Here is a 14,803-nt window from a genome sequence, read left to right on the forward strand (position 1 = left end):
CAGGCAGTTTTGGCAGTAGCCAAGTCAGCCACAATCTTATTTAAGTCCTCCCCAAACAGAATATCTCCCTTGAAGGGGAGTACCTCCAGGGTTTTTCTAGAGTCCAGATCCACAGACCAGGATCTCAGCCACAATATCCGGCGAGCCAGGACTGATGTAGTAGAGGCCTTGGCTGCTAGGATACCGGCATCAGAAGCCGCCTCTTTAATATAGTGAGAAGCTGTGACAATATATGACAAGCATTGTCTAGCATAGTCAGAAGAGATTTCAGCTTCTAACTCCAAGGCACATGCTTCAATAGCCTCTGCAGCCCATGTTGCTGCAATAGTGGGCCTTTGTGCAGCACCCATGAGGGTGTAAATCGCTTTAAGACAACCCTCCACACGTTTATCCGTAGGCTCTTTTAGAGACGTGATGGTAGTGATGGGTAGAGCTGAGGAAACCACCATCCTAGCCACATGTGAGTCTACTGGAGGAGGCGTTTCCCAATTTTTAGACAGCTCTGGCGCGAGGGGATAGCGAGCCAGCATCTTCTTTTGACGCACAAACTTCTTACCCGGGTTTTCCCAGGGTTCCTGACGTATATCCACTAGGTGGTCAGAGTGAGGTAAAACTTGTTTAACCACCTTCTGACGCTTGAACCTATCTGGTTTACTAGGAGGGACGGATGGCTCGGGATCATCCGTAATCTGTAAAATCAACTTAATAGCCTCCAAAAGATCAGGAACATCCACATGTGAACAGCAGTTCACAGTGAACATCAGCAGTATCTGTGTCAGAATCTGTGGGGTCAGTGTAAGTGCCATCTTCATCAGACGAGGTGTCAGTGACAGCAGTGGATTGTGAGGAGACAAGAGCTCGCTTAGAGGACCCCTTGGGCTTGGGCGAGCGAGAGTCAGACTTTTTAGTAGTCAGGGACTGGTTCAACTTCTTCAATTGAGCAGATAAATTGTCCGCCCACGGCCGGTTAGCTGCAGGGACCACATACGGTTGCACCGGCATAGGGGGTCCCATAGAGGGTGTTAGTTTATTAACTAGCATATGTAGAAGCGTGGAAAAAGCAGCCCACGGTGGGTCATTATGTACCTCCGTTGCCACAGTCCCACTGGGGGGCAAAGAGCCCCCACAACCAGAGCCCACAGCTGCTATATTCTCCTCATATGGATCTGTGGCTTCAGCAACACCTGCAGTGTGTTCCGCCCCAGAACCGTTACCCTCAGAAGCAGACATGATATAACTTGCAGTATCAGGTAACACAGTACAATTGGCAGCAGCACAATACCTCTTACCCAAACCCCTGCGCAGTGTAGTCAGCACCAGCAGAGATATAGGAGAGATATGGTGACTAAAATCACAGAGAAAAATACGTATTAAAGTATATCTTGTGAAAATCCTATATAAAACCTGACGCACCAAGCCCCCTCAGGTTATAGAATATAGGGATAGCAAGTTGAGTGAAAGACACGAAATGGACACCACTCAGCAAGCTAATGCACACACATATAGTCACAGTTGTACAATGCAGAGGTTATTACTAACAATAATACTGCACTGGACCAGCTGATATAGCTATGCAGTCAATAGATATAACACTGCACAGTAAGAACTGGATGTATATCACAGGGTAATTGTACTAGAAAACCCTGACTAAGGGGGTAATTCCAAGTTGATCGCAGCAGAATTTTTTTTAGCAGTTGGGCAAAACCATGTGCACTGCAGGGGAGGCAGATTTAACATGTGCAGAGAGAGTTAGATTTGGGTGTTGTGTGTTCAATCTATAATCTAATTTGCAGTGTAAAAATAAAGCAGCCAGTATTGACCCTGCACAGAAACAAAATAACCCACCCAAATCTAACTCTTTCTGCACATGTTATATCTGCCTCCCCTGCAGTGCACATGGTTTTGCCCAACTGCTAACAAAAATCCTGCTGCGATCAACTTGGAATTACCCCCTAAATGCACTCTTTCTTAACTAACACTGTCTAATAGGCAGGTAGGATACTTAAGTGTCATGTAAAGTCACAGCGCTGACAACCAGGCGGCTTTACACAGGAGGATTTGCCCAAGCAGTCCCAGGAACAGTGTAGCTGAGAGAAATGGCGCCCAAACACTGACAGGGAGTGAGGGAGATACAGATATGCAGCTCCAGGGCGTGAACATTTGCGGGAAATGGCGCCCTGGGGCTGGGGGAGGGGCTCCAGGTCTAAGCCTTATCCCCCTGCTGGCAAAACCACCAAGTACTGTGGGCTACTATTAAAATGGCTTTAAGGGAAAACCTGACCTGCACCCATGCCCTGGTGATCTAGTGGGATCGCCTGTACTGCCACAGTGTCCACCGCTAGCGCGCGCAGCCCGCCTCCCACTGACCACGCCGGATCACGATAAAGTACGGGTCCCGCAAGCGGGACCCACTCACCACCTCCCGAAGCGCGGCCACGCGATCCCGGAGAGCCCCCGTCGTGTGTGCCTGACCATGGAAGAAAACCTGGGCCTCCTGCTGTAGTTACCCGGCAACCAGGGCTCGGGAGCGTACAGCGCCGCTGGGGAGAGCTGGAGCTGCAGCAGTGAATGTCTCCTGACATTTACACACCGCTGCTGCCCTTGTAGTCTTCACTTTTTCTTCAAAAAAGCTCTTCTTAGGGCTGCCCAGAGCAGCCCCTCTGTTATGTGCCTGCTATCTGCGGCACCAACTACAAAACTGAGATCCTGTGCAGGGAGGCGGGGTTATAGAGGAGGCGGCGCTATGCATTCTGAGAACAGTCAAAGCTTTTCAGCCTGTTGGTGCCTCGGATCAAGATCCTACTCTACACCCCTATGTCTATCCTTGTGGAGCCCAGTGTACCCCGCAGCAGAAAACAGTTTATTAATCAATACTGATAAATCCTTAGGCCATAAACCAAGACTTTGTCAAGATGTTCTTTGGATGGAATTTTTGTGGAATTACTCTTCTCACATCACATCCTGGGGCAGATGTACTTAGCCTTGGAGAGTGAAATATAGAACCAGCCAATCAGCTCCTAACTACCATGTTACGGGCTGTATTTGAAAAATAACAGGTAGGAGCTGATTGGTGGGTAGTTTATCTCTCTTCACTTTATCACTCTCCAAGCCTTAGTACAGCTGCCCCCTGTGTCAATCTCCACATGGGATAAATAAAAATAAAATAAAAATTTCTAATAAAATAGTGTGTAGTATTTTTCTATGGAATTTTATTAATAAAATCCAACCATTACCAACACTACTTCTACTGCCTAGATCAGGCTTGTGCAATTGGCCAAATTAATAATGGTTGCGGCTATGGTGGACATTCCCGGGATCGAGATCGGTGGCATCCCGGGATTTTAGGCAAAAATGAGTTGGGATTCAATCCCGGGATTGGGGCTTCTAATTCCGGGGATTCCGGGATTAGGAAGCCACTTTGTTTTTTTCAATGCCGGGCAGCTTTGAGCCTCCTCGGGAGGCTCAGACGCTGCCCGACTCCCTCTGCTCACCTCCCCCTGCTCCCGGCTGTGCACACGGTATCCGGACTCCAGGTCGACATCACAAAGGTCGACACACCTTAGGTCGACGCCAATTGGTCGACACACCTTAGGTCGACATGGACAAAAGGTCGACATGGACAAAAGGTCAACAGGAACAAGGTCGACATGGAAAAAGGTCGACATGAGTTTTTCACGATTTTTTTCTTTTTTTGAACCTTTTCATACTTAACGATCCACGTGGACTACGATTGGAACGGTAAAGTGTGCCGAGCGAATCGGTAGCGGAGCGAAATCACCATGCCCGAAGCATGGCGAGCGAAGCGAGCCATGCGAGGGGAAGCGGTGCACTAATTGGGGTTCCCGGTCACTCTACGAAGAAAACGACACCAAAAAAACATAAAAAACTCATGTCGACCTTTTTCCATGTCGACCTTGTTCCTGTCGACCTTTTTCCATGTCGACATTTTGTCCATGTCGACCAATTGGCGGCGACCTAAGGTGTGTCGACCTTTGTGCTGTCGACCCTCAGTCCCAGACCCGTGCACACTGCACAGCGTGAGGTGAAGTCAGAGGTCACATTGCACAGCCAGCCGCCCGGACCTCAGCGCCTGCACCGGCCCGCAACTGACCTCCTTGCAGCAGGTGGATCCACCCCTCCCATCCGGATAAGGGTAAGTTATGTGGACTAGGCAGCTTACCCTCATCCGGATGGGAGGGTGGATCCACCTTTTGCACGGAGGTGAGGTGCAGGCCGGTGCAGGTGCTGAGGTCTCATTAATAGTAAAGATGCAGATCAGTGACTTAGGGGAGGTGAGGCAGAGCCTTTTTGACAACCTAAAGCATAAGCCATTTTGACTATATAAAGTATATAAAAAAATACAAACATATATATTAGAAATATGATCTTCTTTGTATTATTCTAATCATTTTTATAGTAAAAACTCTGGAGGCAAAAGTCTATGGCAGGTGAGGCAGTGTCGGGATTGAAAAAATGGCCCAAGATTGGCCACCCTAGTTGCAGCAGATGTCATAGTGTCAATGGGCAGTACGGCTTGCTGCTTGCAGACGCAAGTATCCACGCATTAGCCATACAGATTGCTATATAAAGAAAACTAGTAAAGTTTTCCTGTCCATACAAGCCTTACAGCTAATGGAATCCCTTTGTGTTGTGAATGCTCAGCTGATTTGAATGCCTAGTACTTCCATTACCAAACCAATTTGTTTACCAAGGTCATAAAATTATTAAGCATGACTTTGATGCTATACCTACTGCTATTCTACTGAGAGGAGAAGTTCAGTATGCCCTGAACTTTCCCCTGACTGAAATGAGAAGCATCTGCAGTCCCACATTGAGTCAGTGGATCCGTGGACACCACACAAAACGTGACCTACAGAGAGGACGCTGAGACAGTAAGTAGAAGGACGAGCCCTGGGGGGGGGGGGGGGGGGAAACAGCTGGGTAAGCTTGTGAATATACGAAATGTATTTTTATGGTGTGTGTATAGTTATTCTGTAACCTAACATTTTTAACAATAATTATATAACATGAGATTAGTGGCCCTTCATCAAAAACGGCACAATAATAAGATGTCACTGTGGACTTCTCTGTAAGTTGCAAAAAGTCCACAGAAATGGGCTTTATTGATTGGCTTAAAATAGAAATGATGGCTTTGGCAAACAAAGAAGAAATAAAACTATGAAGAAAAGCATTGTGCAAACTACGTCTAATTATTACCAGTTACAATAAGGAGAGAGTTACACAACAGATGAGCGAGATATGCAGACTGTAGGGAATGAGTTACAGTATATGACAGTGTGAGGAATGGAAGATGGTAATAGTATCATGAAGATACTCCGATTGTACACATAATGCTTGTATGTCAACATTATAAGCATTTCATTGAGGAAGGTGCAATGAGCAGCAAAACAGCTGTTGACCACTTCCCACCATGACAGGCTCAGGAACTTAGTATAGTGCCGAAACTATCATGTTGGGCTTTTACTGCTTTAGGGTGTCACACTGTAATTATACTCTATGGGGTAGATTTACTGAAGCTTCTAAAAATGATAAGTGAAGGCGAACAATCAAACTGGGGTAGGTCGATATGATGTATGGTTAAATGTAGGGATGCAGTATAAGTAGATGTAGAGATGGAGTGTGGTAGGTAGAGCTGGTGTGTAGGCAAATATAGGGATGCAATATAAGAAAATATAGGTATAGAGTGTGGGTAGGTAGAAATGATGTATGGTTAAATGTAGGGATGCAGTATGAGTAGATGCAGAGATGGAGTGTGGGTAGGTAGATATGATGTGTGGCTTAATATAGGGATACAGTTTAAGTAGATGTAGAGATGGAGTGTGGGTAGGTAGATATGATGTGTGGCTAAATATAGGGATACAGTATAAGTAGATGTAGAGATGGAGTGTGGGTAGGTAGATATGATGTGTGGCTAAATATAGGGATACAGTATAAGTAGATGAAGAGATGGAGTGTGGGTAAATGTAGGGATGCAGTATAAGTAGATATAGAGATGGAGTGTGGGTAGGTCGATATGATGTGTGGGTAAATGTAGGGATGCAGCATAAGTAGATGTAGAAATGGAGTGTGGGTAGGTAGAGCTGGAGTGTAGGCAAAAATAGGGATACAGTATAAGAAAATATAGGGATAGAGTGTGGGTAGGTAGATATGTTGTATGGTTAAATGTAGGGATGCAGTATGAGTAGATGCAGAGATGGAGAGTGGGTAGGTAGATATGATGTGTGGGTAAATGTAGGGATGCAGTATAAGTAGATGTAGAGATGGAGTGTGGATAGGTAGAGCTGGTGTGTAGGCAAAAATAGGGATACAGTATAAGAAAATATAGGGATAGAGTGTGTGTGGGTAGGTAGATATGATGTATGGTTAAATGTAGGTATGCAGTATAAGTAGATGTAGAGATGGAGTGTGGGTAGGTAAATATGATGTGTGGCTAAATATAGGGATACAGTATAAGTAGATGTAGAGATGGAGTGTGGGTAAATGTAGGGATTATAACTAGATATAGAGATGGAGTGTGGGTAGGTAGATATGATGTGTGGGTAAATGTAGGGATGCAGTATAAGTAGATGTAGAGATGGAGTGGGGGTAGGTAGCTATGATGTGTGGGTAAATGTAGGGATGCAGTATAAGTAGATGTGGAGATGGAGTGGGGGTAGGTCGATATGATGTGTGGGTAAATGTAGGGATGCAGTATAAGTAGATGTAGAGATGGAGTGTGGGTAGGTAGAGATGATACATACTCTCCAATTGTACCTTTTTGGCAGGTACAGTAGCTTTTTTTATGGTCTGTACTGATTTTTGGCTCTCCAAACTTTCATTGAAAGTATAGGAAAAGAGGCGTGGCCACTCCCCCTTTAGGTAGATTTGATGTACAGTATGTGGGTAAATGTAGGGATGCAGTATAAGTAGATGTAGAGATGGAGTGGGGGTAGGTAGATATGATGTGTGGGTAAATGTAGCAATGCAGTATAAGAAGATGTATAGATGGAGTGTGGGTAGGTAGATATGATGTGTTGGTAAATGTAAGGATGTAGCATAAGTAGGTGTAGAGATGGAGTGTGGGTAGGTAGATATGATGTGTGGGTAAATGTAAGGATGTAGTATAAGTAGGTGTAGAGATGGAGTGTGGGTAGGTAGATATGATGTATGTGGGTAAATATATGGATGCAGTGTACGTAGATGGAGAGATGGAGAGGTGGGTAGGTAGACATGTTGTGTGGGTAAATGTAGAGATGCAGTATAAGTAGATGTAGAGATGGAGCCTGGATAAATGTAGGGTTTCAGTATAAGTAGATGTAGAGATGGAGTGGGGGTAGGAAGATATGATGTGTGGGTAAATGTAGGGATGCAGTATAAGCATATGTAGAGATGGAGTGGGGGTAGGAAGAGATGGTGTGTGGGTAAATGTAGTGATGCAGTATTAGTAGATGTGGAGATGGAGTGTGGCTAGGTAGATATTGTCTGATTTTGGGTTTCGGATGTATCCGGACTGGTGTCAGAGATGTTGGTCCTCTGGGTATTGTTGTACTGGAAGCTGGGAGGCCAGAGATTGCGCTTTCACATAGAATTAATTATTATTTGATGATTACTGGAATATGGTCAGAACTAGTACCAGGAGGTTTATGAGACCCAGAACAGGGGCGCGGAGCCTTACCTCACTTGTGGTCTTCACCAGGAAGGCACAAGATGAACTTTGTGCTTCGCTGCACCCAGTGAGCCGGTCTCGGCCCCCTGCCTGGGTTACCTTGTCTAGATGTTCGGAAGATGTTCTGGTCTGACCAGCTGGAACAGGACTGGAATGCTGACTAAGCTGGTACCAGGTTGATGATTCTGGATGCGGACTGGAGTGTAAACGTACTGGAACCGGACTGGAGAGTAACCGGACTGGAATGCAAACGTACTTGAGCAAGACTGGAGTGTAACCAGACTGGAACCAGACTGAGGTGCAAATGGACGAAGACGGACTGGAGTGTAACTGGACTGCAGCTGGACTGGAGTCTAACCAGATTGGAGTGCAAATGGACTGGAGCCGGACTGGAGTGTAAATAGACTGGAATAATGCTTGTATAGAAAGGTTTTCACAGAGATACTCAGAACCGAGGCTATAGTCTAACTAAGGGAGCGCAGCTACAATGCTCCCACTGCTGTGTGACTATGGATCTGGCACCAGAGTCCTGTGAAGCAGGAAGCTTTATACCCTCAAGTGAATCCAGACTGGCTGCAGGAATCAGCTGACTTACAACCTGACCAGGATTGGACTGATCCTGATCAGGTGACCTGAAGCAAGATGGCACCATCCATACCACATCATGAGAATCACTGCAGCAGCATGACACAGTCTCCTCTCTGCCCTGTGCCCTGCCACCGACCACCTCCGGGAACAGTGATGTGACTGAACAGATGCAGCATGGAAGTGTCAGTCCCCTGCTTTTCGGTAAAGTGATTGCTAGCACTTCTTCAGCATTCTACATAGAATTTTAGACTATTTGCTGCTGTGCTATGAATTTATTATTCTAAATTTCATATACAGTAAAAGTACTGTAGGTTTTTAGTTTTTACTTCCGTTCTGGTTACCATGCTTTTGTTTATCAATAACCTAGTGTTTGTGGTTTTTGTGTTGGCTTTGTTGGCTGCTGTTGGTCTTTTGGTTGGTGACTTTGTTTCTTTTATCTAGTACAGTATGATGTTTATTCATTTTTCTATTGAATTTTACACAATTGTTCAATAATAGGCCTATTTGGATTATTGTCCATTATTTTTGTTTATTGGGCTGCCCAATCATTTGCAGCTCATGATCCTAGTTACTTTGGTGTAGTTGATCAAGTTTGTTGGCTTGTGTTTTCGGGCATATTGTGGAAAGAGTTGAAGGGGCATTTGCTGGATGAGGTGCATAGGTTTGGTCTGCATAAAGTGTTGGTTATACATCTTGGTGGGAATGACTTGTGCCTGATGACATCCTTGGACCTCAAGTAGGTAATTGGTCATTGTTATGTTTAAATACAGAAAGGAGGATCACAAATTATATGGGATCAAAGGTGCGATTACCTGCAGGAATAATCACCAATAATGTTTTCAAGTGACTGTATATATATATATATATATATATATATATACTTTGTATTCTTTCAACTTAGATGTGATAAAATGGCTGACAGGCAATGTCCTGCGTTTAACCTCCATACATCTAGGCTGGGGGAATTCTGCAGACCATAAAGTATGACATGTGCAATGACCAGACCGGAGGTTATAAATACTGATAGAGGGAGAATTATATATTGTCCAAAATATAAATTATCTGTGGTCTGTGATCTTGACATGACCATTGTAAAAAGGGGATTGCATTTCTACATCAAAAGTAGATATTGCCAAGCTCTGGACATTGAGGTCTGATAAGCCCAATTCATTTGTTATGTCAACAATGGGGGGGGGGGGGCTCTGTAAACAGACCAGGGAAGGGTGAGCAAATGTCCTGATGGGAATGCAGGAGTCCTATTTCCTGGCTAATGTCATAAACCTCTAATACTTCAAATCCACAACTCCAGGTTTAGGAAGATGTGACCCCCCAGGGCCTAGACCTCACTCTCTTTGAAAGAGTTTCCTACAGTATGCCTTTGGGCTACACCCCTTGCCTGTTGCCAAGCACCAAGTATGTAAAACTGGTGAGTGAAGTGTCCAGCAGGGTAGTAGTTAAAAATCCTGAGGGGGCCTGCTGGAGCTGAAGACTATATCTGTCTCCCTCATGGGGACAGAAAGTGTGATCTCTTGGGGAATAAACACTGTTGGAGATGACCTGAGTTATTCTGTGAAATCGCCCACAGCAGAAATACCTAAATTTGTTTGAGTAAGTGAGCTAGGTTTTCTGTATGTTTTATTTCCTTTCATTTATTGAGATTGCTGTATTCTGTGTGTGTTTTTAAAATATTCTCAATAATCTTTGTAACTTTTTTGTAATTAAAGCTCTGAAGTATTCTTGAAATTAAATATCTAATTTTAGTTCTTATTCTGGAATTCTTATGAACCCAGGGTCCGCGTGGCTCACGTCTACCTATTTTTCTAAGTATTGCAGTGTGTGTGTGATAGGTAAAGCTAAAGGCGCCTGCAACATGTCCAAAAGTGACCCCCACGTCGCATGTGGCAATTCTCAAATTGGCTTATTTGTGGACTTGGCCGGCAGCGTCGTGGCAGTCATGATTTTAAAATTACATTGCGCCACAAATTCCTCGCTGTAAGTGGTATTACTGCAAACTGAGTAGGGTGATGGTAGAGGTCAGATGCTAGCTGAATTCTGCAGTGACCTCTTTTATGTTATCAATTGGTGGTGGTGTGGTGGTGGTGGTGGTACGTAGTATAATAAAGTTCAAGGATGCACATATGTTTGTTTAGGCCTGATGGTGTGCATTTGATGGCTGAGCGGTTGCTTTTGTTTGTGGAAGCTTTGTTCAAAGGTCTCTTGGAGTTGGTTTATTTGGTTTGTTTAGTTTTTAATTGTATTCGGATGGTGGGCAGCAGATTGAGTTGCCTTGCTTTGATGGAAAGAACGGTAGTTTGGTTAACTGATTATATATTTTAGATGGGTGCACCCTCCTTATTCAATTATATGCCATTTGGTCCTTACGTGGAAATTACGGCCCATACAGCGTGCTTTTATCTAAAGAGTTGAACACCACCTTTTTGTTGTAGTTGTCCATTATTGTTGTCCACCGCAATGCTAACTTTAATTATATAACATATTTTTTATGTGATCATCCAAAAATTTGAATTTAATTGGTTAATGTCATAATAAATTTGACCAAAATTAAATTCCAACTCCTGTTGTCCGTGCATTAATTTTTAGATAAGATTTTAGAGCTGTGATAAGTCTTAGAGGTAAATTCTGGATATCTACCGCAAGGGAGTTTATTACATTTGGTAAACACCAATAGATAGCTGTAACAAATAGAAACAGTTCTGATGGCAGAATAAAACATGACGAAAACAGTTTGAGATCCATGATGTGATTGAATACTTAAACAAATGGGGTGAAAACACTCACCCAATACAACATGGTCACCAGTGTGCATCCTCTCCTCACAATATACTTGACAAATGTAGACCCCCTGATGCAGGTGGTATCAACAAACCCCATGTGAGGTACATGTTGGCCTCTCCTACTTGCAATAGACCAAATATGTAAAGTAGTGTCCACTGTTTGCCCCACTTTACTGCACCAACAACAAGGCAGGACAAGACCAACCAACAACAGACACACAAAAAGGGGGTCAGGAAAGTGGGAAATTATCACATTACTGGGACAGAGCTGTATGTCACAAGGGCAGCCTCATGCTATGAGTTTGGGATGGCTATCAGTATTTTAAAAACATCAATGGATTATGGCCGATGTCGAATGCTTTTAGCATCGATGGTGCAGCACCAAATGGTTTTCCACCATTGACGGTGGGTGTCTGGCCGATGGTGATGGTTTGTTTATTGTGCCCACTCACTACTCACTAGTGCTCTTCTGTCGTCTGTCAGTCAGCACCCAGCAACCCCGACTCTCCCCCACCCACTGTATCTATCTTCATAGACAGGGAAAGCAGCTACTTGCCTCTTGTCCTGCCTATGTGGGCATGTGTTGTGAGCTCTGTCTCCCCCCTCAGCTGCTCAGTAAATGGGGAGCCACTGCGCAAGGGCAGAGGAAACTTTTGCTGGCTGACTCTCCAGATAAAGGGGTCTATTTACTAAGCTTTGGATGGAGATAAAGTAATTGGAGATAAAGTGCCAGCCAATCAGCTCCTAACTGTAAGTTTTCAAACACAGCCTGTGGCATAGCAGTTAGGAGCCGATTGGCTGGTACTTTATCGCCAGCGACTTTATCTCCATCCAAGGCTTAGTAATTAGACCCCAAAGTCTCTTCTGCGCATGAGTGGCTATTCAACAGTGGGAACTATCGATGGAAGATGATAACATAGTTCCTAACCATCAATGGTTCCAGTGAAAACACCCATCAATGGCAACCATCGATGGGTGTGGTGCCGATGGCAATCCCTACTATGAGTAGGGGACTAATAGTAGGTAGGACAGAGGAACCAATCAACTATCTAGCTTTGCTAGATAAATGATAGCTAGAAGCTGATTAATTGATTGCTATGGACAACTTCTGTCTACTTTATCTCTCTCAATGTTTTCATAGTTCTCCCCCAGAGAGTAGATCAGGTTCTTAAAAGCACCGGACAGTTATATCAGTCTCTTGTCAAATGGAGGTGGTGTCATGCCTCTATATGAAAAATGTGTGCATTTAATTCATTATCATAATATTAATATGTTAATTTGTGTTCTTCAATTTTCCAGTACTTTGAAAAAACTCTCAATATCAAGAACAAGCCAAAAGGAACCATCTATATTTCTACACTGCCAATATCACCGGGATGAAGTTGCTGTAAGCGAATCATGGCTGATTTCCCTGGCTCAGAGAATTTCTTTTTGATTGGCTACATTACTACTTTTGTAACAGGGCTTCCTCTGAACATAATAGCCCTTTGCACACTTATTAAAAAGTGTCGGAAGAATCTTCTCCCTGTGGACATTTTGCTAATCAACTTAACTATTTCTGATTTGCTCCTTCTTGCGTTTCTCCCGTTCCGTATGGTGGAGGCAGCATCCGATATGAAATGGCTTCTGCCCTACTTCATTTGCTCGTTGTCCTTCTTTTTGCTGTTCAGCAGCATTTACATCACCTCGCTCTTCCTCATGGCCATAAGTGTGGAGAGATACCTGGCTATCGCTTTTCCGATAAAGTACAAGCTGTTGCAAAAACGGATCTACTTTGTGGTAGCCAGTGTTTTCTTTTGGTGCTTGGCAACAGTCCACTGCAGTATTGTCTACATTGTAGAACATGTGGTGCCTATGAATGTGATGGAAACCAATACGACAGTGTGTTATGGTGCATTTTCACCACCCCAGTTGGCCATTCTACTGCCTGTGCGCCTGGAGATATTTCTTCTGCTCTTCTGCGTCCCATTTGTGATCACCGTCTTCTGTTATGTAAACTTTATCAAGATTATCATGTCGCAGGCTCGCATACAGAGGAGAAGAAAACTGAGGGCCATTTGCCTGGTGGTGGCCACTCTCATCAACTTCATCATTTGTTTCTTGCCCTATAATGTATCACATGTGGTGGGCTTTATCGAGGGTGACAGTCCGAAGTGGAGGGTATACACTGTCCTCCTCAGCAGTTTTAATGCGTCCGTGGATCCGATCATATTTTACTTCTCAACACCATCATTCAAGAAAGCATTTCTGGAGGGTCTCTTTAACATGATGAAGAAGCTGCATTTTGAATCCCAGTGCTACAAATATTGTAGTGCGTATTGTATTTGTAACACAGAGAATGAGGAGACTAATGTTACCTTTTAAAAGTAAACGACATAACGTAGACAAGATTATAATACTGCCTTAAAACTGAAAAGGAAAAACACATCTTCCCTAACCAGAAAAGAAATTAAATGTCATCCTTGCAAAATGTCACAAACTTGAGTAGTTGTATTTCTTACGGTGATTCGATTAGGTTCCTCAATATTACTTTGTATACTTGTGTTCCTGACAGTGATCATGTTGGCACAGTAACACAGCTGAGGGGACATAGGAGGAAATTATGTTCCAGTAATCCTTTCACTTCCCACCCATTTCCCCCTGTGCTTCTGCAGCTCCAGCTCCGCAGTGTCTGTCCAGCCAGTACACTTCTGTCTCACCATAGAGCATCCTTCTGTCACTCAAGTCAGCACCCCTCTGTCTCTCCAATCAGCCCTTCTGTCTCATTAGCCAGCCCCCTTCTGTCTCACCAGCCATCCTCCCTTCTGTCTCTCCAGCCAGCCTCCCTTCTGTCTCAGCAGCAAACCTTTCTTTTGTCTCACCAGCCAACCTCCCTTCTGTCTCTCCAGCTAGCCGCCCTTCTGTCTCTCCAGCCAACCTCCCTTCTGTCTCTCCAGCCAGCCTCCCTTCTGTCTCAGCAGCAAACCTTTCTTCTGTCTCACCAGCCAACCTCCCTTCTGTCTCTCCAGCTAGCCTCCCTTCTGTCTCTCAAGCCAACTTCCCTTCTGTCTCATCAGCCAACCCCCTTCTGTCTCACCAGCCAACCTCCCTTCTGTCTCTCCAGCTAGCCACCCTTCTGTCTCACCAGCCAACCTCCCTTCTGTCTCTCCAGCCAGCTTCCTTTCTGTCTCTCTAGCAAACCTTCCTTTTGTCTCACCAGCCAACCTCCCTTCTGTCTCATCAGCCAGCCCCCCTTCTGTCTCACCAGCCAACCTTCCTTCTGTCTCTCCAGCTAGCCGCCATTCTGTCTCATCAGACAGCCCCCCTTCTGTCTCACCAGCCAACCTCCCTTCTGTCTCTCCAGCTAGCCGCCATTCTGTCCCATCAGACAGCCCCCCTTCTGTCTCACCAGCCAGACTCCTTCTGTCTCACCAGCCAACCTTCCTTCTGTCTCTCCAGCCAACCTCCCTTCTGTCTCTCCAGCTAGCCGCCATTCTGTCTCATCAGACAGCCCCCCTTCTGTCTCACCAGCCAACCTCCCTTCTGTCTCTCCAGCTAGCCGCCATTCTGTCCCATCAGACAGCCCCCCTTCTGTCTCACCAGCCAGACTCCTTCTGTCTCACCAGCCAACCTTCCTTCTGTCTCTCCAGCCAACCTCCCTTCTGTCTCTCCAGCTAACTTCCCTTCTGTATCTCTAGCCAGCCCACCTTCTGTCTCTCCAGCTCCAGCATCCCCAACCAGCACCCGCCACCCCACACAGCCCTCAGACACTTAC

General features: G+C 44.9%; 1 protein-coding gene across 1 annotated transcript; it reads left to right on the forward strand.

Annotated features, from left to right (window-relative positions):
- Positions 1-12,447: 12,447 nt before the first annotated feature.
- On the forward strand, positions 12,448-13,413 carry LOC134965154 (free fatty acid receptor 3-like). The gene has a single exon (XM_063941676.1). It carries the CDS (start codon positions 12,448-12,450, stop codon positions 13,411-13,413), a length of 966 nt encoding a protein of 321 aa, XP_063797746.1.
- The last annotated feature ends 1,390 nt before the right edge of the window (positions 13,414-14,803 follow it).

This window comes from Pseudophryne corroboree, chromosome 10, assembly GCF_028390025.1.
Source record: "Pseudophryne corroboree isolate aPseCor3 chromosome 10, aPseCor3.hap2, whole genome shotgun sequence".
Taxonomy (NCBI): Eukaryota; Metazoa; Chordata; class Amphibia; order Anura; family Myobatrachidae; genus Pseudophryne; species Pseudophryne corroboree.